At 46.5% G+C, this 24,207-nt stretch overlaps 1 protein-coding gene across 1 annotated transcript in view; it reads left to right on the plus strand.

The window, feature by feature from the left end:
- Positions 1–24,207, plus strand: part of ETV6 (ETS variant 6) — an 80,491-nt gene that overhangs the window by 52,661 nt on the left and 3,623 nt on the right. Inside the window, exons 4-6 of the mRNA XM_015814618.1 lie at positions 14,400–14,564; positions 15,942–16,076; positions 18,739–19,284. Coding sequence (XP_015670104.1) covers positions 14,400–14,564; positions 15,942–16,076; positions 18,739–19,284 — 846 coding nt within the window. The remainder of the gene's footprint in view (positions 1–14,399; positions 14,565–15,941; positions 16,077–18,738; positions 19,285–24,207) is intronic.

The raw sequence follows: 24,207 nt of genomic DNA on the forward strand, positions 1-24,207 counted from the left end.
GCAGTGCCTCTGCAACCTTGAACGGCCACTAAACAAATGGTTCTAAGCGAACAGCCTTAGAAGAAGCGTTCAAAATAATAAAAATGTGCTTAGTAACAATTTGCAGGTAACTTGTTAGAATTTCTCGTTTCAGGGCTAACGCAATAGCCTAGGCTGGGGGGGGGGAACCTTGGCTCTTTTATGACTCATGGACTTCAACTCCCAGAATTCCTCAGCCAGCATGGGGGAACTATGGCCCTTTTATGACTTGTGGACTTCAACTCCCAGAATTCCTGAGCCAACATGGAGGAACTATGGCTCCTTCATGACTCGTGGACTTCAACTCCCAGAATTCCTCAGCCAGCATGGGGGAACTATGGCCCCTTCATGACTTGCGGACTTCAACTCCCAGAATTCCTGAGCCAGCGTGGCTCAGCTTGGAAACCTCTCCCTTTCCCCTCAGCATAGCTGGCTCAGGAATTCTGGGAGTTGAAGTCCACAAGTCATAAAAGAGCTAAAATTCCCCACCTCTGGTCTAAAGATGTCATAGTTTAATTGGACTTTCCAGAGACATTTGTTAAGTTGTGTTGCCAGCTAGGTTTGTTCATTATTTCTTCTATGTTTTTATTATTGTGATGGATGATTGTGTTGCTTTTATTCTGCTGTTTCTAACATTGTGACCCTCCGGAGAGGAATGATTAGGGCAGCATAGATACTTGGTTAGAATAAGTAAAAGAAATATTTCACCTTCTGTCATTGCTAGCTACAAAGTGCAACTTAAGTGATATTTATTTCCAGTTCAAGGAATGTGCCGTGGACTCATCCAATCCTGTAGGCATCCTTAAAAAAAATTGAAATTGTACATGTCTGTAGTGCTGTCCGGAGCGTTCTGGGAGTTGAAATCCACATTTTAAACTTGCCAAGGTTGAGAAACACTGATCTAGAATTAGATTGCTCATACAACCGAAACCAGACATTTACATCCCAAAGTAAACACCTTCATTTATTAAAATTGGGTCCTTCCTCCTCATCTCTCACTCCATACACAGACAGAGAGACAGACTGAAAAGGGCAGAGGTTTTGTTTAAAAACTCCTAGTGCCTTGGTCTCTGTACTTTAGCAGAAATGACGGGCCAGAAAGTTAAAGACTTCCATGGGAGGCAATGTAAAAAAAAAAAAAAAAGTCAAGATGTTGACTAGAAGGGACTTTGTGCAGTCGCCATCTTGACTTCTTTCCCTCAGGCGGTGCTGCAGAGGTGTGCCTGTTGTGTGTTAAAATGGAAAATATTTCGTTGTGCTTGGCTGAGAATAAGAGGAAGACGAGAGAGTTGACAACAAGGAACTAATTGCTAAGAAAAGTCCTAAGGCAGGGGTCTTCAAACTTGGCCCTTTTATGACTTCTGGACTTCAACTCCCAGAATTCCTCAGCCAGGCACGCGTGCCTGGCTGAGGAATTCTGGGAGTTGAAGTCCAGAAGTCATAAAAGGGCCAAGTTTGAAGACCCCTGTCCTAAGGAATGGGAAAGGAGGTGGGGGTGGGTGGAGAGTCAAGACATGTCCTGTTGGAAAATTGAACCGCTGTCAAGATTTTAGAAGCAAAGGCAGAAGTAGCTCCAACTTCCCTCTCCATAAATGCTTTCTGCCTGCTGATGTTCTGTTTTCAGACGGAATAAGGAAGGCAATAATTAGAGCTGGGAAAAGAGCTTTAGAAGTAACGAGGAAGTCTGATAAAGAAGCCAGAAAAAATAGCCAGGGGATATTTAGAGAGGCTAATTGAAGGTGGCGAGCAAGAGACACCACATGGCAAGCGAACATTTGAGCCTCAGAGGTTCAGAGGCAAGATGGGCTATAAACCAGGAGACCCTGAGTTCAAGTCCCGCCTTAGGCTTGAAAGCCAGCTGGATGACTTTGGACCTGTCACTCTCTCTCAGCCCAACCCACCTCACAGGGTTGTTGATGTGGGGAAAATAGGAGGAGGAAGGAATATTAGGCATGTTCGCCACCTTAAGCTGTTTATAAAAACGATAAAGGAGAGATACCAATAAATAAATAGAATAAAGTAGGTGGAAACGCAGCTGCTGCTAGAGTGTGCTACGGTCATCTACTTTAAGCAGACCTCACAGCAGTGACTTCTAGCTCGGGGGTCTTCAAACTTGGCCTTTTTATGCCTTGTGGACTTCAACTCCCAGAATTCCTCAGCCAGCCATGCTGACTGAGGAATTCTGGGAGTTGAAGTCCACAAGGCATAAAAGGGCCAAGTTTGAAGACTTTTGTCCTAGCTGAACTCAACTCAACTCCATGGGGCCTTGCAGCAGATCTTGGGCAATCGGCGAGCTCTTGTTATCCTCTGTAATTCTTGACTTCTAGATCTTGCCCATAGTTCTGGCAGTTCCATAAAGAGATTTTTTTTTGGACTATTTTGATAGATAAGTTTATGATACGTGTCCTGTACTTTGGAGATGGGCTCGGCAAGCGATCCAGAACGTATCTTTCCGAGGAGAGCAGATCTTCAGGTCTCCCTTGAACTGGTTTGAACTTGGAAATCAACCGGATCCGAAAGAAAATTAAAATGTGCTCTAGTCAGGAAGTCCTAACTCACGTTCTGGCCTTCGAACAGATTTCTGTGAGCAGCACCTGGCAGTGATTTATTGGTGGCAGGAGACCGGGAAAGACTATCCAGCAGTCCATAATTGGTGCATTGGTCTAAGTTGGGGAAAATGCAACTGTGTTGCCCCCCCCCCCCAAGAATCCAAAGTCAGTTCTGGGTTCCCCAATATTTTGGTGTTGCAAACCTGGTGTTTAAAAGGAAAAGTATAGAATAGAGAGCCAGTCTGGTGTAGCGGTTAAGGGGCTGGCCTAGAAACTAGGAGGCTGTGAGTTCTAGTCCTGCCTTAGGCATAAAGTCCGGCTAGTTGACCTTGGGCCAAGTCTCAGCCTAACCTACCTCACAGGGTTGTTGCTGTGGAGAAAGTAAGAAAAGGGAGGAATATTAGGTCTGTTCACTGCCTTGAGTTACTTACAAAGTAATGAAGCTGGGGTAAAAATCTAACAATAAATAGAAATAAATAAAAATATGCATTCAGCCATTCCACCCCAGATCTTGATTCAGCAGAATCACGGTATATCCCTGACAGGTCAGGTTTTAGCTTATTAGCCTTCCTCAGCCATTTCTGAGTCTTCCTCCCCTTTTTCACATGCCAGCTTTGCTCAAGCAGCCCTAATCCCCCACCCGGCTGGCTAAAAATACCGCAGTGACCCCTATGTCCAAACCTCTCTCTGTGGGGAGAAGAAGAGGGGCCAGCAGCAAAACCGCTCCATTCCCACTTATGGGTGCTGTTTGTTCTTGGCGCCTTTCATGCTGAAGAATTGCCCGCTGCCAAAACAAATGCACGGGGGTGATAAAAGCAAACAGGAATGTCTGTTGGACCACAGGAAATTTCCTGTGCAGGAAGAGATCTTTGGAGCTTCCTGTGGAGGAGGGGGGGGCACGGTGGGCTTCTTGGCAGAGGCTCTTGACCACAGCTGCAGCTCGGTGGGTGAAGGGAAGTGGGAGCCCGCCAGGGAGAGACGGAGGGCAGAGCGCTGTCAAAGTCTATCCGGGGACAGTTCAGAAATAAGAGTTTGAGATGCAGCTTTCTCTCCCCCCCCCCCAAAAAAAATATATTCTGCCTGGACAAGCTTTCAATCAAAGTTGTGGATTTGTGGTAGATGTTGCCGGCGGCCAGGAAGCCAGAAAAACTGTGGCTGGATTCTTACCCCACGAAAGAAACGTCTTCCTGGCAACTGAAGGGCAGCAGAGTTTGTTGCGTTTCAGATAATAATAATAATAATAATAATAATAATAATAATAATAATAATAATAATAATAATAATAATAATAATAATAATAATAATAATAATAATAATAATAATAGTAAAGTTGGAAGGGATCTTGGAGGTCATCTAGTCCAACCCCCTGCTCAGGCAGGAAACCCTATACCATTTCGGACAAATGGCTGTCCAGTCTCTTCTTAAAAACTTCCAGTGTTGGAGCATTCACCGCTTCTGGAGGCAGGTTGTTCCACTGGTTAATTTTTCTCACTGTCAGGAAGTTTCTCCTTAGTTCCAGGTTGCTTCTCTCCTTGGTTAGTTTCCATCCGTTGCTTCTTGTCCTGCCTTCAGGCGCTTTTGAAAATAGCTTGACTCCCTCTTCTTTGGGGCAGCCCCTGAGATATTGGAAGACTGCTATCCTGTCCCCCCTCGTCCTTCTCTTCGTTAAACTAGACATACCCAATTCCAGCAACCTTTCCTTATATGTTTTAGCCTCCAGTCCCCTGATCCTCTTTGTTGCTCTTCTCTGCACTCTTTCAAGAGTCTCAGCATCTTAATTTGCTGCATGAGAGTTACGGGACGTTCAGCCTCACTCCGGCCCCTGCACCTGACCAGGGTGATGAGAAAGGCAACCTGTGTGGATCCAGGGAGAAGGACGGAGGCTGAAGGTTGAATAAATACATCTGCAGGGCTTTGGGCCTCCGTTGGTCCTTCACGACTAAAATGGGTTTGTTTTTACGAGGGATACTTTAAACAGGGCTTCAGACAGCTATGCTCATCTTGCAAAATTCCCAAACTTTTAGGGAATACGTTTTCCAGCCTTCTTCAAGTCAGCTTACCCATTTCCTGGGAAACTTTCCTAAAAGAACAGTTTGCCAGCTTGTTGGAATCCATACAATAGAACAGTGATGGCGAACCTTTTAGAGACCGAGTGCCCAAACTGCAACCGAAAACCCACTTATTTATTGCTGGGTGCCAGGTGGGCGTGGCCCACTGGGTGGGCGTGGCTGTGGTGGTCATGGCAGACTGGGTGGGTGTGGCCAAGGTGAGCGTGGTCACCTTGATGTTGCTCCATGGGGAGGGATGCCTGTGGGGGCCGGGCAGGGTTGGGGGAGATCCAGGGGGTCTCTGGTAGGTGGGGCGGTAGGCAGGAGGGGTGAAGCGAGGCGAGGCAGGACAGGGGTACCCTTGTCACAGGGCAAGGCGGGGCAGGGGCCGGGGCAGCTGCTGCCTGACACCATCGGCCCCCCACACAGAGGCCAGCGAGTGCATGGGGGCCGACAGTGTCCGTCATCAGCCGCAGCCTGCCAGCCCCTCGACCAGCGCACTCTGGGGCTCTGCAGCCCGCCACCAGCAGTTCAGAGAAGCTGCCTCTGAGCTGGACGGACGGCCGACACCTGAGGAGATGGTGCAGTGGGTCGTGCCCGGGAAAAGGCGAGCATGTGAGACCAGGAAGAATGGGATGGTGGGGAGGTGCATCCCACATGGGACCTTGGCAAGTTAGCGGACAGCTGGTTGAAGAGGGATGGTTGCCATCACGCGTGCCCACAGAGAGGACTCTGAGTGCCACCTCTGGCACGCGTGCCATAGGTTCGCCACCACTGCAATAGGCATCCTTTTCAGTTCTTTCAGTATTATGGATGCAAATAAATGGGGCAGATTTTTGAAGCCCAGAAAAAGCAGCTCAGTCTCTACATCCACCTTTGACACCCACGAGAACACCCGCATCCCTTCCTTGCTCCATCTTCAGCGTTCATAAACATACACAGGGCTTTTTTTCAGCCGGAACGCGGCGGAACCGCGTTCCGGCACCTTTTTCCGGGCCGGCCGCACCGGAAATAGCCCCTCCCACACCGGAAATAGCCCCTCCCAAATTTTACTTGCATTCCTGTTCTCTAAAGGGGCGGTCCTAGGGTTTGATGAGGGCGTGGCCAGGTTTGAGTTCCGCCACCTTTTCTCCGAGAAAAAAAGCCCTGAACATACATTCTTTTTTTTACCGCTTATCAAATGTGTGGGCAATTCCCTAATCCACTAAGCGTAGCTTAAAACCCATCCGCTACGTTGGCTCCAGACAATCTTGATCCAAAAAGATCTTTTAAGCCATTTTTTTCATTCTTGTCTGCTCTTCTTGAACGTGCTTCTTCTGCTAGTTTGTCTTTTTTACTGTAGGTGAGTGGATCTGGAGCAGTGTTTCTCAACCTTAAAGATAGGTGGACTTTGATTCCCAGAATTCCCCAGCCAGCAGCCCTAGAGAATTGTGGGAGTTGAAGTCCACACATCTTCTAGCTGCCAAGGTTGAGAAACACATCTAGGTTGATCGGCTGCATCAAGGAATAGTCCTGTTTCGCTCTTTGCCCTGTGACTTTAGTCCTCAAGCCATACCAAATCCTTGACCTTCTGAAGAGCTGAGAACAATGAATGTGTGGTGATGATAAGTCAGAGGAACAAAGATGGTGAAGTCCTGCTAAGACTCCATCTTGGCGTCTGTCCTTTCACAGTAAGAACTATAAAAGGAAGACAGAGTAGTATCACCAAAGCTGAAGGACTTTCCAGAAGGCTCCAGGCTGTAATAATTTGAGCCTCCCAACCATGAGCATATAACTCAGGGGTCTTCAAACTTGGCCCTTTTATGACTTGTGGACTTCAACTCCCAGAATTCCTCAGCCAGCGTTGCTGGCTGAGGAATTCTGGGAGTTGAAGTCCACAAGTCATAAAAGGGCCAAGTTTGAAGACCCCTGATATAAGTAAACTAATGGAGGGATTGAATAGTAGAGGCATGAATCAGGTCTAACCAGGATTATGTTTTGGGGGTCTGCCAAGGTTGTTAGATGCACAAGTCAAAGACATGGAGAGCCTCCCTAGTGTGCAGGCCCAAAGCTGTGCATTTACAGATCTGCCCCATCCCAGCTGTAACCTGGTTTCAGAGCAGAAACCATCATGGCTCAAACGTTGTTGCCCTCTGATGCACTATTTCACCAGTTAAAGGTCATGACAAAAAGAGTTTGAGTGGTATATAAATTGCTGTTTTTAACCTTTAGCTTCATTATATTTTCTTTTTTCCTTGATGTTAGATCTGTTCTTTGGAAGCTAAATTGGAAGCATTTTAACATGAAAAGAGCTAATAAATGTTTTAATCAATCAATGATCCATAAGGCTGACAATTTTTTTGGGGGGGGAATAATAAAATCAGAGGTTCTGAAGAACCCATCTCGTCCATGTTCAACTTTCTGAATTTTTGCTGACTTTTAACTCTAGAATATTTTATTCTTATTTTAACTGGGAATAGATTCATAGTACCACCTTACCCCTCAATGCTTGCAGTTGGGCTTAGTGGAATTTCTCTTAATATGTTCCCGTTCTAAAGAGGAAGGCAGTTGAAATAATTCATTCTTGACTTTGGGATCGACTTGCATAGGATTCTCCTTGAAGGCTGTCACAGCAGTTAAGAAGAGGATTTTGGGGTGGTGGTTTTTTTTTGGTATATATTGATCTATTTCAGAAATGGAATCGGCTGGGCGTTCTTCTGCTTTTTCTGGAGAATTGAGAATTTCCTTCTAACTGTCGGGTCGTCTGAATCACACGGTTGCAACTGCAGGTTGGAAGGAGCCAGGAATTTGCTTGCATGGCTTCCCCTGCTATCGAGAGAAGCTCACCTCCAACTTGACTTCCTTGTTCTGTTCCTGGAACCGAATAATCAATCCAGCCGCCTTACCAGAATGACCTAAATGCTATTTCAGCTTGTCGCTGAGTGTTTTCGTTAGACCCCGAAGCTCTTTGTTTGCCTGATAAGTGTTTCCTCCACAGGAAATTTCCTGTGACGGAAAAGGCCGGGGGAAGCTTCCTGTCCAGGCCAGATGCTGGAAAGGCCAGATAATAGCGGGGGTTCAAATCTCAGGTTGCAGCGGCCGCAGAGGGTCGGCCAACTTCCTTACAGCCTGTCAGCCATGAAGCCTGGAGGGCCCCTTAACCGTGGAAGAAACGTGGAACAGCCCACGTGATTCTTCCCGAAGATCTGACTCTCCTCTCTTTGGAACCATGCTTCCCTGGTAGAATCAAGGACATCTGTAGGGGAAAGTCTGCATGGGATCAATGCCCCACTCTTTGAGGCCTGGCCCTAACCTCTGGCTGGCTGAGGAATTCTGGGAGTTGAAGTCCACAAGTCTTAAAAGTTGCCAAGGTTGAGGACCCCTGCTCTAGAGAAGTCTTGGGTTTTGGTGGAGGCCCCCTTCAAGGTGCCCTTCCTTGAGAACTTGGAAATGCTTCCGCTCCTTTTGCCTTTTGTCGCGGCTCCTGCATCTCCCCGTCCAGGTCGCCTTCCTGGCTCCCTTACCCCTCAGACAGCGCCCCCCACCCTCCTGCCTTCTTTACAGGTAACCTTCCAATTATGACCACCTTGAAAAAGCTAAGCTGAGTTAGAACTGAATACTAATGGGATGGGAGACCACCAGGGAATCCCGGTGTTCAGAATAATAACCCAGAAGAAGGTGGTGACAGATCCTGTTGCCAGGAAAACAGCATCAGGAGTTGCTCTTCTCCTGCTGATTTTTCCCAGTTGCCCCCCCCCCCCCTTTCCAGTGGATTGGCCCAAAGGTATTTCTGCATTGCCGTTGTGTATTGTTGTGTATTGGAGAGGCCGCACCTAACAGCTTTCTTCCTGAGCCCTAACTTGGCCTTGATGTTGCTAACCAAGTTTTTTTCCATCCTCCCTCTTGCACCGAATGCCTTTATCCTGTTTCCTTCTTCCTTATTCTTGCTATCGTTTTCATTTCCCCATTCCACTCTGCTATTTCTCTCTCTCTCTCTTTTTTTTTTTTTCCTTTCTTTCTGGCTAAGGGCAAGAGCGGGAAGTCCCGGGTCTAAATGTCATCTTTTCAAAAGCAAGGAAGCAACCCTTTTCTGGGTCTTAGTGGGACTGGCCTACTTTTAATGGGGCAAGGTTAGTAACGCAGTTACACAAAAGTAGGTCAAAAAAGCAAACCCCTTTTGATCGAAATTCCTTTGGGTCTAGACTTAGCCTACCTTGCTTAGAATTGCGATGTCCATATACTCTCCTCCCTCTCATTTGCGGAAAAGGGGGAATTGGAAAACAGGAGTATTAAGTGAATTTCTGCAGGCAGTTGAACATTATTTCAAGATTCAGGATTGGGAATTATTTTTTTTTTGCTTCTTTACTCCCATCTTTGGGTACTGCATTAGTACCAAGAAGCATTGCCACTTGCAAAAGCAATTTATGAAAATCCTGATATTGAAGATCACTACAATATCTAGGCTGCAGAAATTCAGCCTGCAAATGCTGGTGTGTTTCATTGGTTGCGAGTAGTCCATGACAGAAGATGGTAACGATCCCGCCATTTTACAACTTTTTCTGTGGCGGTCATTAAGGAAACACCATGATGGTTAAAGTTAACCTATTCTGTTCTATTCTACCCTCCTCCGTTGATTTTTCTGACAGAGACAACTATTGTTGAAAGAACTCAAGTTCAGAGCCTTCCCAGATACATGAAATTTTAAATATTTTGATCCTTGAGGATCAAAAAAGCCATAAAGGGCCTCCGTCCCAATGGCCAACTTCCTAATTGATTTTAAAAGTAGATTCTCCAACTTGAATGATGATGACTTAGTTACCGGTCACTTTTCTTAGCAACTGTAAAGAAGTAGTTTTGCAATTTGTCTTTCTCTAGAATGTCTTTTGACTTCTCCATCTAGACTAGGGTAGGCCACCTTGGCTCTTTTATGACTGGTGGACTTCAACTCCCAGAATTCCTGAGCCAGCCATGACTCAGCTTGGAAACCTCTCCTTTTCCCCTCAGCGTGGCTGGCTCAGGAATTCAAAATTCTGAGTTCACCTTGGAATTTTCGACACGCATCCGTCACCCGGTCTTCGCAGCAATGCTAGGCTGCGCACACAGACCGGAAAATGTAAAATTGAAAATATGGAAATGGAAACTGTACAGTGTCCACAGTGAATAAAGGACGGGTCAGGTCCAGAATCAGTTGGTGGATCAGTGGGTTCAACTATAATACTGGCTTTTAGTTTTTTTTTCCCTTCCAAATGTAACATAAGCTATTTATAACTTTGTAAGTAATGTAGTGATATGTTGGGAAAACTGTAATCTTGATGACACATTTTCTTATTTTCACCTTAGTAATTTTTAATTTATCCCCTATTTTTATATGCCTTTCATCTTTCACGGTTTATATTATGTATATGTATATAATGTGTGTGTGTGTGTGTGTGTGTGTGTGTGTGTGTGTATTCCTCAACGTACGGCCACAATTGAGCCCAAAATTTCTGTTGCTAAGTGAACCATTTGTTAAGTGAATTTTGCCCCATTTTACGACCTTTCTGGCCTCCGTTGTTAAGTGAATCACTGCAGTGGGTAAGTTAGTAACCTGGTTGTTAAGTGAATCTGGTTTCCCCGTTGACTTGGCTTGTCAGAAGGTCGCTGAAGTGATCACGTGACCCCGGGACACGGCAACCGTCATAAATGGGAGTCAGTTGCCAAGCGCTTGAATTTTGATCACATGGCCCTTGGGGAGGCTGCAACGGTTGTAAGTGTTAAAAATAGTCGTAAATCACTTTTTTCAGGGCTGTTGTAAACTTCGAACGGTCACTAAATGAACTGTTGTAAATCGAGGACGATCTGTATATTTAAAAAAAACTTCAGTTGAGAAAAGCAGTTCTGAGCATCAAAAAAAACAAAAACAAAACCCCTTAACCAAAACATTGAGATGCAATGCATTTTTAATAATAAGTTCCTAGCCCTCATGGTGTTGAATAAAAGACAAGCCTGGCATTGTAGATCCCGAGTGCTTGGAAACAACAAAGCACCAACAACCACATCTCTATTTCTACTGGAAGGCAGTCTAGGGCTTTCAAATGCCAGCCCCCCCCCCCCAAAAAAACAGCCCGGGTTTTCTTTTATTCCAGCCTTCTGCTCCGAAAGGCCCCCCCGTGGCTCTCCTTTTGAGTTCAATTTCAAAAGCTGGCGTGTTTTTGCCAAGATTGTGTGGCTCCACAAGGGTTTGTAGGCTATAATTAGCATTGAGCTGTTCCCCCTCCCCCCCCCATTGGTTGTGATGTGCAGGATTTGCCCCCACACATATTTGATGTGTGTGTGTGTGTGTGTTTACTTTCCCATCCAATCTCTCCTTTCTCCCACCCACTTGTTGAAATGTTTTGAAACATCTCAGCTCATTTTTCCTTCCTTCCTTCCTTCCTTCCTTTCTTCCTTCCTTCCTTCCTTCCTTCCTTCCTTCCTTCCTTCCTTCCTTCCTTCCTTCCTTCCTTCCTTCCTTTTTTCTTTTCTTTCTCCCTTCTGCGCTGTTTTTGCGACATGTCCCAAGGAAGGAGGAGAAATTCGGAATGAGTAAATACTGTTTGCAACCCAACCTTTCCCTCTTTTAATTGTAGCCCGCGAGCTGCAGTTTTGGTCCTGTTGAAATAAAATGAAACGCGAGCGACACAACGCAGTGTGCATTTAAGTAAGGACATCCGCAGGGCCCGTGCAAAAAGTCAAGACGGTGGTTCTGATGCACAGGAAAAAAGGGGGGAGATTTAATGACACAGCTGTGGTTGCCATGTTGACTTTTTTGATCCCTCCCCTCCCCACGGATGCCTTTTCCTTACACTTTCAATCTTTGCCTGATCTGGTAGTTAGAAGAAGATATATGCAAGCTCAGACTAGCCTACATCCTCAATCTATTCATATCTGAGCTCTGGTCAATCCAATGAGAAATTATTTTGGGGGTTTTTTTTTGCCTGAGGCGTGGCAGATTGAATGGGAAGGGAAGAAATGAAGAATTGAGGGACATCAATCCCCCAAATACTGTAAACTTTAAATTTTAACAGGCTCCTGCTCAGCTTTTCAGTTCATGAAAAGACTGGAGGAGGGATTATGACGATATTGTAGTTGCTTTCGTCTGGGAAAATGGAATAACTGCAGGAGAACCAAATTCTTGCAGAGTGTTTTTTTATACAGTCCTTTCACCAGGTTTGCAACCAAACAGAAGAATTTGCCAGTTTGGCACAAGGATGACAATGGTGGACTGAAAAAGTGCGGAAGCGTCTTGCAAACTCCGTGCTGGATGTCGCTAAGGCTCCCCAGTTGCTTGGTGTCAGGGTGCAGAGTATCCATTTGCAGCAAATTCATAATGGAACATGAGAAAAGACCAAAAGCGGCAGTAATTTCAGGTAGCATGTGCAGATATCTTACCACCAGTAGCGCACACCTCCATTTATCTTGCATATTTGTTAGAAGATGCTAAAAAAAAGGAAAAGGTAAAGACAATCTTGAGTTTATTCCAACTACTTGTTTCTACATCCCTGTTGATCTCTTGTTTCTGAGTTGTTTGTCATTGCTGCCTTCTGCCACTTCCAAGTCTAGTCTAAACGTTGGGATTTCCTTGTGGTCTCCTCTTCAAGAGCTGATCGGTCTTGGGGTCTCCTCCATGAGTCTCTCTTCTCATTTGGTGGCCAAAAGAGTTGAACTTCATCACCAGTCTTTGACCTTCCAAAGGACACGGTCACGGTCGATTTGAGTCAGGGTCTGATCCGGTTGTAGCCGCCGTGTGCTAATTTGAAGGACCTCAGCAGTTCTTCAGTAGGTGGCATCTCTCCCTCTTGAAACACGCACTCATTTTAAGCCAATTTGTAGCGAGCAAAGTTCAGCCTTTTGATTTATTTTACTTCAAGGAGGAAAAAGGAAATGCAATTTTGTGCCTGTCTCCTAACAGGGAGGTTTTGCAGAGAGAGAGAGAGAGCGAAGTGCAATCTTCTGTATTCTTAGCCATCCATCTTCCGTTGCATGATGTCATTTCAGGGCTTCAGGTGATTTCTTAAAAAGAAACTTTTCAGCGACATTGGGGAATTTCTCTCCGCATAGCCAACTTAAATTTATGGATGTCCCCATTGGCTGCATTTGCGGACTCCCAGTGTTAAATTTGTGTACGGGTGACTGAGTACATAGAAAATTAACTTTTATCAAAATACACATCCATCTAATTCAGGGGTAGTCAACCTTGGCTCTTTTATGACTCGTGGACTTCAACTCCCAGAATTCCTGAGCCAGCACAGCTGGCTCAGGAATTCTGGGAGTTGAAGTCCACGGAGTCATAAAAGAGCCAAGGTTGACTACCCCTTGATCTAATTCAACCTACCTACCAATCCCTTAGCTATTCATCTTTGGCCCATCTTCCATAAGGGATATTGCAGTTTGTATATTGCAGTTTGTTTGTGCAGGTTCTTTTTTTTGTGTGTGTGTGAGTGTGTGTGTATTTATTCTTCCTACCTGATCCCAAAAATGTAACATGTCTGGACACAAATGCGTTTAGCTTTGCATCTCTTGAAATGATAGAATCGGGGAGCGGCAGAATCAGCTGCTGGCAGGGGAAGACTCTAAAATCACGTCACGCCTGGCAGAGTTGAGCACGGCAACCTTGCAGATACGGGACTTTCAAAGAAAGAAACAGAAAGTTTAGGGAGACGGGCTTTGCTCTTGTTATTCTGCATTATAATAGTTTCCATACATTATAATAGTTTCTGATGCTCTTAGGTAAATTTATGTTTTGAATTTCTACTTTACTATAAGTTGCTCTGTGCTGCAGTGGTATTCCCGGGAAGATGGGGGGGCTGGAGCTTCTCCTTCCTCCCTCCCGAGGGCAGATCCTGTCTCCTTTCCGACAGGTGAAAGCCAGGCGCGCCTCCCCTTGATCCTCCGAGGGTTGCCTGTGGTTCCCAGACTGAGTCCAAGGGCAGAGCGCACAGACCAGTGATGGCGAACCTTTTAGAGACCGAGGGCCCAAAGTGCAACCCAAAACCCACTTACGCATCGTTGGGTGCCGGGTGGGCGTGGCCCATTGGGTGGGTGTGGCCCATTGGGTGGGCGTGGCTGCGGTGGTAACGGCAGACTGGGTGGGACTAAAAAGTTCAATCAATCAATTCCAACTTTGCAAGATCTTTTTTTTTCCCGCGAGAAGTTGAAATTGACTGATCGATTGAACCCTTTTTTTTTTTGCACATGGCGGCGGAGGCCTAAAGCAAAAAGGTTTTATAAAACCAGCTGGAGGCCTAGGACTGGGGCGACGGCGTGTGTGCCCACAGAGAGGGCTTTGAGTGCCGCCTCTGGCACCCGTGCCATAGGTTCGCCACCACTGGCATAGACTAAATCTGTGGGCAGCGTTCATTTCCTCCTGACAGATTATGAGGCTACGGGCCGTCTTCCTTGCTCCTCTCTTTGTCTATCAGGTGGAGGGTACCATTTGCAAAAATACAGAGCTGTGCTCCAAAGAGAGAGAGAGAGAGAGGGAGGGAGGGAGGAAGAGAGAGAGAGAGAGAGAGAGAGAGAGAGAGAGAGAGAGAGAGAGAGAGAGAGAGAGAGCAAAATGGAGGAGCTTAATATCTACAGTATCTCTGTTGTGGTCAGTATCAGAAGACCAGGATAGCTCGGATCCATGAGGTCTAGCGTCTCTAACTTCAGGCACATACCTCCATGCTCTTCAAATGGTCGTTCAGGTTCACCCATTACACCTCACAGCCCTGCATCCCGCCAGCCTCCCCCAAGGGATTGTAAGTGTCTTGTTGCTGACACCCTTCTGTTGATGTCCCTGCAGGCTTGCAGCCCGTCTACTGGAGCAGAGAGGACGTGGCCCATTGGCTAAAGTGGGCGGAGAAGGAGTTCTCCCTCAGGCCCATTGACAGCAACACCTTTGAGATGAACGGCAAGGCTCTGTTGCTACTCACCAAAGAGGACTTCCGATACAGGTCTCCACATTCTGGTAAGCGATTTAAAAAAACTCGTTAAAGAAGGAGGACTCTTACTGCATTAGTGGGCGACAACGCAAAATCTGTCAAGAGATTAGATGTGGGGCAGAATCAACGCCTGCAATATTTTTAATTCAACGTTACTGCATTGACCCCAGGGATGCTGCAGTGCTTCTGGGTGTAAAAAGCCGTCATAAGTCACTTTTTTTTCAGTACCTTTGTAACTCCCATCAAATGGTTATAAGTCAAGGACTACCTGTACATCAAAGAAGCAGTTCCTTGTTGTATCACAACGCGCTTCCTTCTTTTGCCACGAGCAGCCCTCCTTGCAGGCTGTCTACTTTGTCCCTCCGTGGGCTTTAGACTGCTGTGAACCCAGGTACTCCAGCCAAGCCACGGATCTGGGGCTTAAACATACAGGAGCTCCTTGACTTACGACCGTTTGTTCAAAGTTACAGTAGCACTGGCGAAAAAATGAGCGACAAAAAATGGACTTACGACCGTTTTTCACACTTACGACCATTGCAGCATCGCCATGCATGCTCAGGTGATCAAAATTCAGACACTTGGCAACTGACTCGTATTTATGATGGTTACGGTGTCCCGAGATCCCCTTTTTGTGACCTTCAGTGGGGAAGCTGGATTCACTTAACAACCATATTACTAACTTAACAACCGCCTGTGATTCAGTGAACAGCCATGGCAAGAAAGGTTGTGAAACGGGGCAAAACTCACTTAAGAGCTGTCTCGCATAGCAACAGATGTTTTGGGCTCAGTTGTCATAAGTCGAGGACCATCTGTGAATGCTTTTCTGCAGCTCAGGCACGAGGCAGAGTTTTGTGCCTTGGAAGGAAGGGACTGTGGACTTTTCTTGTGTTTTATTATCCTAGGCCAGGGATAGGCAACCTCGGCTCTTTTATGACTCGTGGACTTCAACTCCCAGAATTCCTGAGCCAGCCACACTGAGGGGAAAGGGAGAGGTTTCCAAGCTGAGCCAGGCTGGCTCAGGAATTCTGGGAGTTGAAGTCCACCAGTCATGAAGGGGACATAGTTCCCCCATGCTGGCTCAGGAATTCTGGGAGTTGAAGTCCATGAGTTATGAAGGGGCCAAAGTTTCCCTCATGCTGGCTCAGGAATTCTGGGAGTTGAAGTCCATGAGTTATGAAGGGGCCAAAGTTTCCCTCATGCTGGCTCAGGAATTCTGGGAGTTGAAGTCCACCAGTCATAAAAGAGCCCAGGTTGCCTACCCCTGGCCTAGGAGCTGGGCAGTATCAGAATGAATGCAGATAAATAGGTGAATAAACGTGACCGGCCTTCCTATCTTTAGGGACCTCAAGAGTCTTTCCAAAATTCGTTTTCCTGACTTGGCTTTTTCTATTCTTTTCTTCCAGGCGACGTGTTGTATGAGCTTCTTCAGCACATCTTGAAGCAAAGGAATTCCCACATGTTGTTTTCTCCTTTCTTTCACCCTGGGAATTCTGTCCACGCTCCGCCAGATGTCATGCTGCATCAGAACCACGATGAAGGTAACGGCAGGGATCTCTTCGTTTATGAGGAGCAAAGGTGCACAAGCAGTTCAGGTGATGCTGTGGGAAGAAAGAGGACAGCTGGGGTGTGGGGTGTGGAAGCACACACACAATAAAGGAGTATGTTTGCAACTCAGGGGCCCTTAGAACTCTCTGAGCTTGGTTGTTTTCTTGCAGATGTTTCCTTACCCAGCTAGGTAACATCATCAGTGTATGGAGTATGGAATTTGTGTGTGTGGGGTTTCCTATTTAGATCACTCCTATAGCTGTGATTTATGAATCCTGAACATGTTTGTAAAATTAGAACTGTGTTTTCAAACCTGGCAACTTTAAGTTGTGCGGACTTCAACTCCCAGAATTCCCCTGGCAGCATGTTGGCTGGGGAATTCTGGGAGTTGAAGTCCGCACATCTTAAAAGTTGCCATGTTTGAAAAACACTTGAGTTAGGACATTCATGATTCCCAGCTGCTTGGTGGGGGTAGAGGACATGTGGAGGGCTGTCCATTCCTGACATTTTTATGGAAAAAAAATAATAAAAATGGATGAGAGTCCAGTCAAGGTTTGTGCCCGGGGCATTGGCATGCATAAATAAATACAAAAGGGCAGAGTTTTGCGTTGGGTGGAAAACACAGAGGCCCATTGAGTTTTTAAAGAATCAGGGTTTCAGCCAGGCAGAAAGGAGGGGTCAAATGGGGAACCAGCCTGGAGTCCTTGGGCAGCCACAAGAGACATAGGGCTGACCCCTGCCTAAATTCCTTGAATCCTTACCTGTCTGTTCCCAGGGGAAGGAAAACAGTCTGGGGAGATGTTTGAATTATGGGAAAAACACACTAAAAGCAGGGGTCTTCAAACGTGGCCCTTTGATGACTTGGGGACTTCAACTCCCAGAATTCCTCAGCCAGGCACGTGTGCCTGGCTGAGGAATTCTGGGAGTTGAAGTCCACAAGTCCTCAAAGGGCCACGTTTGAAGACCCCTGCACTAAAGCTACTGACGTGGATGCTTCACAAGTTGATCTGGTTTCATGCACCTGATAATATGGAGGCAGTGGCTTTGACTCAAGTGGCAGGGAGTTAGATAGCTCTTAACGCTCTCATCCTTTTTCAGACAACATTGCCGGTGGGGAGTTTAATCCCAAATAACTCCTGGTTTATCCTCGCGCTGGACAGGTAGCTAGAAACACGTCTGAACGTTGCCAGGGGTTTAGATCTGATTTAGATGCTAACGCAACGTCAAGAGTCCAGAATCCGGTGTTTCAGCAGCCTGGATTGGCTCTGCTCCCCGTGGCACGGCCGGGCCCCAAATCCCGCCTCGGTCACTGGCATTCTTCCCTCTCCAAACATTCTTCCCTCGCCGCAGACAAGGGCACGGCTTGGCACCCGTCTTTCTCTTCCTTGTGCCCGTTTGGGGAAGACTGACCTAAATAGCGAAACAAAGAGCGACTTTTCTTGTTTATGACTTATGGGCTGTGTGAATCATAAAGTCCACACCGGGGCCGTTTCCTCTCCAGCTTCAGCCAGGAAACGGGCGGGTGCCGTCTTTGGACAGGAGCAGCAGCGTCTGAGGGGGCTGGAGTCAGGCGAAGGTCAGCACGGGGCGCTGGAGGAATCCAAGCCGGATGTGACCCCCCCCCCGGGGTCTTCTGCAAAGGACCTTCTGGGATTGCAAGGGGGGGGGATCTGAAAGGCTACTTGGGGCTTTGTAAATCTTTCAAACTGTCCCAGGGCGAGCCAGGGGAGAAAAGGGAAAAGCAGAAAGGGGCAGGTTTAGGGGCTGGAAGTAATTACCATTCCACTAAATTCAAAGATTTACATGGGCGCGTAAAGGGCCTGCCTTGGCTTTGTAAAAGAGTGCAACTTTTTCCCCCCCTGCAATAGCAACACATGGGGTCTTTTTTCCAGTTTTCCCACATCCCATCCTGGGGGATGCTGCGGACTCCTGGGTAAATTCATAGTATAAAATAGGTAAAAAACTCACGATCACCAGGAGAATAAAGAGTTTAAAACTTTAATTTAAAACCAAGCTTTCGCTGGGAGCTCCCAGCATCATCAGGGTTAACAAGCCAGGTCACAGGCTGATTGGTTGGGGCCGGTCACGCGCTCTAGGAGCCGAGCGCAGATGCTAAACAACCTTATTTAAGGCACACCCATAGACTGGCTTGTTAACCCTGATGATGCTGGGAGNTCTGAACTCCCTATAATTACTCCCTTGACTCTGCTGGCAAAGAGGGGAAGAGAACCTGTGGCTCAGTGACTAAATCACTGACTAGTATGTATAACTGCCCAGGTTCGAATCCCATAAAGGGTATGGCTAACTGATGAAGGCAAAAAAGCCAGAAATGGTCCATCTTAGTCTCCCAATTTAATTCTTTACTCTTTGTCAGGAAAAAAAGAAATTTGGATATATATATATATATATATATATATATATATATATATATATATATATATATATATATATATTTTTATATATATATATATATATATATATATATATATATATATATATATATATATATATATATATATATATATATATATATATATATAGTATTTCATCTCAGCCCTACAGGCTGAATGCCGACTGCAAGGGTGGATATAGTTTTATTGGCCTACTTGATAGCTTCTGATTTTTTCCCCTTATCTTCATTTGTTTGTTTCACAGACAACTTTATCTCCAGAGCTTCAAGACACGCAGCAGACGCGGTCCATCACAACCCACCTACCATTGAACTCTTGCACCGCTCCAGATCCCCCCTCAGCGCCAACCACAGGCCTTCACCGGAGTCTGAGCAGCGCTCCTTGAAGTCCCCCCTGGAGAACACTATCCGTCGCCTCTCGCCGGCTGACCGGCTCTTGGGCACGCGGCAACACCAGGAGAACAACCACCACGAGTCTTACCCTCTCTCGGTTTCTCCGGCCGAGAGCAACCACTGCCCGACCCCTTCGGAAGTGCCTCAGAAGCCTTCCAGCCCTCGCCAGGAGAACACCAGGGTCATCCAGTTGATGCCCAGCCCAATCATGCACCCTTTGATACTGAATCCCCGGCACTCTGTTGACTTCAAAGCTTCGAGGTTGTCTGAAGATGGGCTGCACAGGGAGGTGAAGCCCATCAACTTGTCCCACCGTGAAGAGCTGGCCTTCATGAACCACATCATGGTGTCCGTCTCGCCCCCTGAAGAGCACGCAATGCCAATTGGGAGAATCGCAGGTCAGTACCTTAGATTCCCAATCACCGTTGTCTTTTTAGAACGGGGTAGGGAACGGTGGCCCCTTTTTCTAAAACAACCACCATTTCCAAAGCTCTGTAGGCAAATTAGGAGTAATGTGGTCCACAGGCATTTGCAAGAGATGTGACAGGCCTGGAGTGGAAGTGAAAAACAAGTCAGCAATCTCAGACACCCATTCACACACTTTCATGGTTGTCTTTATTACGATCATCCGGCATGTAAACGGTCCGGGGAGCAGAGAAGCTGGGGGGGGGGGGAGAGCTGGCTTACAGTCCAGATAATAAAGAGAGCTTGTTTGCCCAACACAAAGGAAGGCTGGGTAGCGTAGAGGGCTGGCTGGGGAATTCTGGGAGTTGAAATCTACGTGTCTTAAAATTGCTGAGGTTGAGAAACGGTCCACTAGGCCAGGGAGTGGTGGATTTAACCCAGGAAGAGCGAAGAACTGGGAATATCAACCCGTCGCTCTCAAGACTTGGGCAGGGTCTGCCTTCCATCCACCACAACTCAGCAGGCCGTCTCACCCAACGGCTGTGCTCATCTGGGACCCAAAATGATCAGAACTGGAGTTCAGGTTGATGCTTCCAAGGCTTTACGGAGAAGTTGGGAGCCAGACGTTGCGAGAAACGTCCCGGGTCTCTCCGGAGCCGGATAAAAAAAAAAGTCAAGATGGTTCAGAGCTTCCATCACGTGGTTGCAACCCCCGTCTTGACTTGTGTCACTTGTCCCCACTGACAACCCAACCTCTAAGCCAGGGGTAGTCAACCTTGGCTCTTTTATGACTCGTGGACTTCAACTCCCAGAATTCCTGAGCCAGCTAAGCTGGCTCAGGAATTCTGGGAGTTGAAGTCCACGAGTCATAAAAGAGCCAAGGTTGACTACCCCTGGTCTAAGCCCTCCAGGTCAGTTTGCTAATGACTTCTTGTTACCACTCCCAGGAACTCTCTTGCTCTGATCAAAAGAAAGATGGCGGACATCGGGGAAATTTTGAAGCAAAACAAGTGGCAGGGTGCAAAAAACCCGAAGCCCACGAGAAGGTTTTTACATCAGGAGTCACTGTTAAAAATCTGCGTTCCCCTCAGTTGATTTTTTGTTTTGTTTTTGGTGGATTCGACACAGCAAATTAGCCCGTAAGCCATTTGGAGGCTACTCGTAGTCAACGGTAAAAGACCGTTAACCCTTGAGATACAAATCAGTGCCAGGACAGATTCCATGCAGGGTTGACTTCCTGATGAGGAGAAGACTCTCCGCCTCAAAGGAGGGGTGGGAGCCTCCTTTGAAAAAGAGGCCAAGTGGTGCCTTCTGGAGATGTGCTGGTTCCTCCAGTTAGACCAGTTTCGGGTTAAATGTCACATTCTCTCTACGCAGTTTGTGGACGTGTAGGGAGCGAAAAGCAGCTGGGGACGCGGTGTTGCGTGGCCTCCTCGCTTCAGCCGAAACGGAGAATGCCTTTTCTGCCTGGAGAACGGACGCCTGGTGGAAATGGGCAGAGCGCGAGGCTTCCTCCATAGCTGCGCGTTCCCCTTTATGCCTCTGCAGACGCCGTTCTCAGATCTGCGACCGTGGAGACCGGGGGTGGTCAAAAAAGTCAAGCTGGGGGGGGTCCACACCTGCACATTAAACAAAACCACACTGCACATTAAACAAAAGGTGTTCATTTGAGCATGGCTGCCACCTTGTTGTTTTCAACACCCCCTCCCCCCCCAGGTACCCCGGAAATGTGGCCGCCATCTTTACTTTCCCGATTAATGATTTTTAATTAATCAGCATGATGAGGTCAGTTCAAAAAAGAGCAAGGGAAGATGGAAGCTCGGTATCTAAATGAATTAAAAGAGCGAGGAGTCCCATTCCGCAGCCAGCCACGTGGAACTGGGGGATTCTGGGAGTTGAAGTCCGTGGGTCTTAAAAGTTGGGAATCCCTGAATTAGAAGGTTACTTTATTTGAGTTGTTGAAGGAAGCGTGGCATATTTTTCAGTTTCATAAAACTTGCTACTCCTTGCAAGAAGCCTTTTTAATGAAATTTTACCTCCCACTTGGCCCAACAAATGAATTAAATCAGCCTTACACAAATAAACAAAGTCAGCTCTTAACTTTCATCACCTTTGATTAAAATTAGACCTTGCAACTGAGAGCTTCCTGCAGTTAATCAGAGGGCTCCAGGAAACCGGTACCTGTCCCAGTGAATCTTGATAGGCAGGAATTCGCTGTATATATTGGATGGGCTCCCTGGAAAATACGTCTCTGGTTCCAGGATAGGCCAGTTTACAAGTTGGCTTGATTGCCAAACCTACATTGGGAGTTTCACATCTGCATCAGAGGACGGCACTGGCCCTTCAGCCTTGCACAGGATCCATAAGGGACTATGGGTTAGGGTTAGGCTATGGGTGTGGGTGGGTGTGCGCACGTGTGTGTGTGAGAGAGAGAGCAGCTGGGCAAATGGGGAAAACTGCTTTCCATTCATCACATTCTATTGATTTATTTGTATCCTGCCTTTTTAGGCAGTCCTCGACTTACACACAATTGAGCCCAAAATTTCTGTTGATAAGTGAAACATTTATTGAGTTTTGCCCCATTTTATGACCTTTCTTGCCACGGTTGTTAAGCTGAATCCCTGCAGTTGCTAAGTTAGTAACCCGGTTGTTAAGTGAGTCTGGCTTCCCCATTGACGTTGCTTGTCAGAAGGTCACAAAAGGTGTTCGCACAACTCCGGGACACTGCGACTGTCGTAAATAGGAGTCAGTTGCCAAGCGTCTGGATTTTGATCACGTGACCATGAGGATGTTGCAACGGTCGTAAGTGTGAAAAAGGGTCTAAGTCACCCATAGTCTATGTAGTTCGCATAGTAGCAATGCCTATTGGAGTAGCAACCTGTGGATAGATTCCTCAGGGTTTTTGCGTCAGGCTGAAACAAAAATAAAAAATAAAATAAGCAACCACTAGGTGGAGATAGAGAAAGCCCCTACTCTTTGCTGCCATCTAGTGGTCACCCAAATTTGTTCAGCCCAGATATGACAGCTCTATTTTAACATGGCAAACCAGAGGAGACCCGATAGCCAGCAACTAAGCCAAATGGCCGGGAAGAGAGATTTGGGTACTGAAGCCAAGGATTCTTTATTTGATCCTTTTCTGATCTAGGGGCCCTCGAATCCAAGCTTGCACCACCAACGTGGCGCTTTGCCCTTGAAAGGCTGCAGAAACAGCCAAATCTGAAGGCGCCGTTTGAAATACAGTTTGATTTTTTTTCCCCCAAATCAAAATGTTAACTGTTGCTTCCAAGCTTCATTGAGCCAGAACGATTAGGGCATTCTTGAGCCTCCAGCACTTGTGGTCTGCACAGGGAAGCAGCCACGCAATCACAAACCCTGGACACTGGGGAACTTGTATTATCCCGAGTGACTTTTAGCGTTCAGAATGACAAATGGTCCCTTTTTATTTAGAGCGGATAAGTGCGAAAGCAGGTGGCAGAATTAGCTGCTGGCAAACTTCTCTGATAGCCAAAATAGCCCTTCTCCTTTTTCCTGCTAATCAAGCCGTGGTTGTGTGTGGGTGTGGGTGCGTCCAGACTTTGAAATCGGGAAGTCAGCTGGTTCCATACGAGAGGTGCAAGGGGACACTCACGGATGGAATAGGGACCCCCAAAGTCCACTTTGTTTAATTTCCTAAACCAATAATAATAATAATAATAATAATAATAATAATAATAATAATAATAATAATAATAATAATAATAATAATAATAATAATAATAATTATTATTATTATTATTATTATTATTATTATTATTATAATAATAATAGTAGTAGTAGTAGTAGTAGTAGTAGTAGTAATAGTAAAGTTGGAAGGGACCTTGGAGGTCATCTGGTCCAACCCCCTGTAACAAGGGGATGCAGGCCATTCATTAACAGGCCATTCAGTTGCACAGGGGGGGGGGCAGTAGAAGTTGGGGGAAGTCTTTACAGGAAGTCCTCGACTTACAACAGTTCATTTAGTGACCGTCCGAAGTTACACGATGCTGAAAAAAGGGACTCGGGACCATTTTTCACACTTAGGACCGCTGCAGCCTCCCCGGGGGTCACGTGATCAAAATTCAGACACTTGGCAACTGACTCACATTTATGACCGTCGCAGTGTCCCAGGGTCAAGTGATCACATTTTGTGATCTTCTGACAAGCAAAATCAACCCGGGGGGGGTGGGAGAGAGAGAGAGAGACAGACTCACTTAGCAATCGTGGGATTCAGTTAACTTCCCAACTGCTTCACTTAGCGGTGGAAATGTTGGGCTCGGTGGCGTCGTAAGTCAAGGACTGCCTGCCATCTCCATGGGGAGCCATCCTCTGATCTTCTGCTTGCTTTCTTAGTCTCGTTACACGGCTGGCTAATAAGACAGTTTTTGCGTTCCCAATTTTTCCTCTGGCTCTTTTTTTTTCCCAAACTGGAAAGTATTATTTATTTATTATCGTGGTTTTTAGTATCACCTGTTCACCGCCCTGAGTCCCGTAAGGGAGATAGGGCGGTATATAAATTTAATAAATAAATAAATAAATAAATTCCCGGGGACTCCAGTATTTGCTGCCAAGTTGGGGGGGGGGGGGGAAGGTTTCTTTTATCAGCTAAGAAGGAAGCTAGAAGGCTGCTTCAGGTCCCACCACAGGGGGAAGGCGACTGTTTGCCCTCAAAGGACCACAGGAGAGCAGAACTGAAGTTATTTCACGTCTTTTATTCTCTTTGTAATTTGTAAAACCCTCCTGAGAGGTTTGTGCGGAGGAGTTCTGTTTTCCGTTGAGCCTAACTACAATAAGCAGGGCAGGGCGGAACTGGACCGGAATTGGCAACAGGAAAAGGAAAGGGAAGGAAATACAATTCTTGCTTCTCCATCTGCTTTTGGGTTTTTTTGGGTTTTTTTTTT

This window comes from Protobothrops mucrosquamatus, unplaced genomic scaffold (genome assembly GCF_001527695.2).
Source record: "Protobothrops mucrosquamatus isolate PMUCROS unplaced genomic scaffold, P.Mucros_1.0 scaffold268, whole genome shotgun sequence".
In the NCBI taxonomy this organism is placed as follows: Eukaryota; Metazoa; Chordata; class Lepidosauria; order Squamata; family Viperidae; genus Protobothrops; species Protobothrops mucrosquamatus.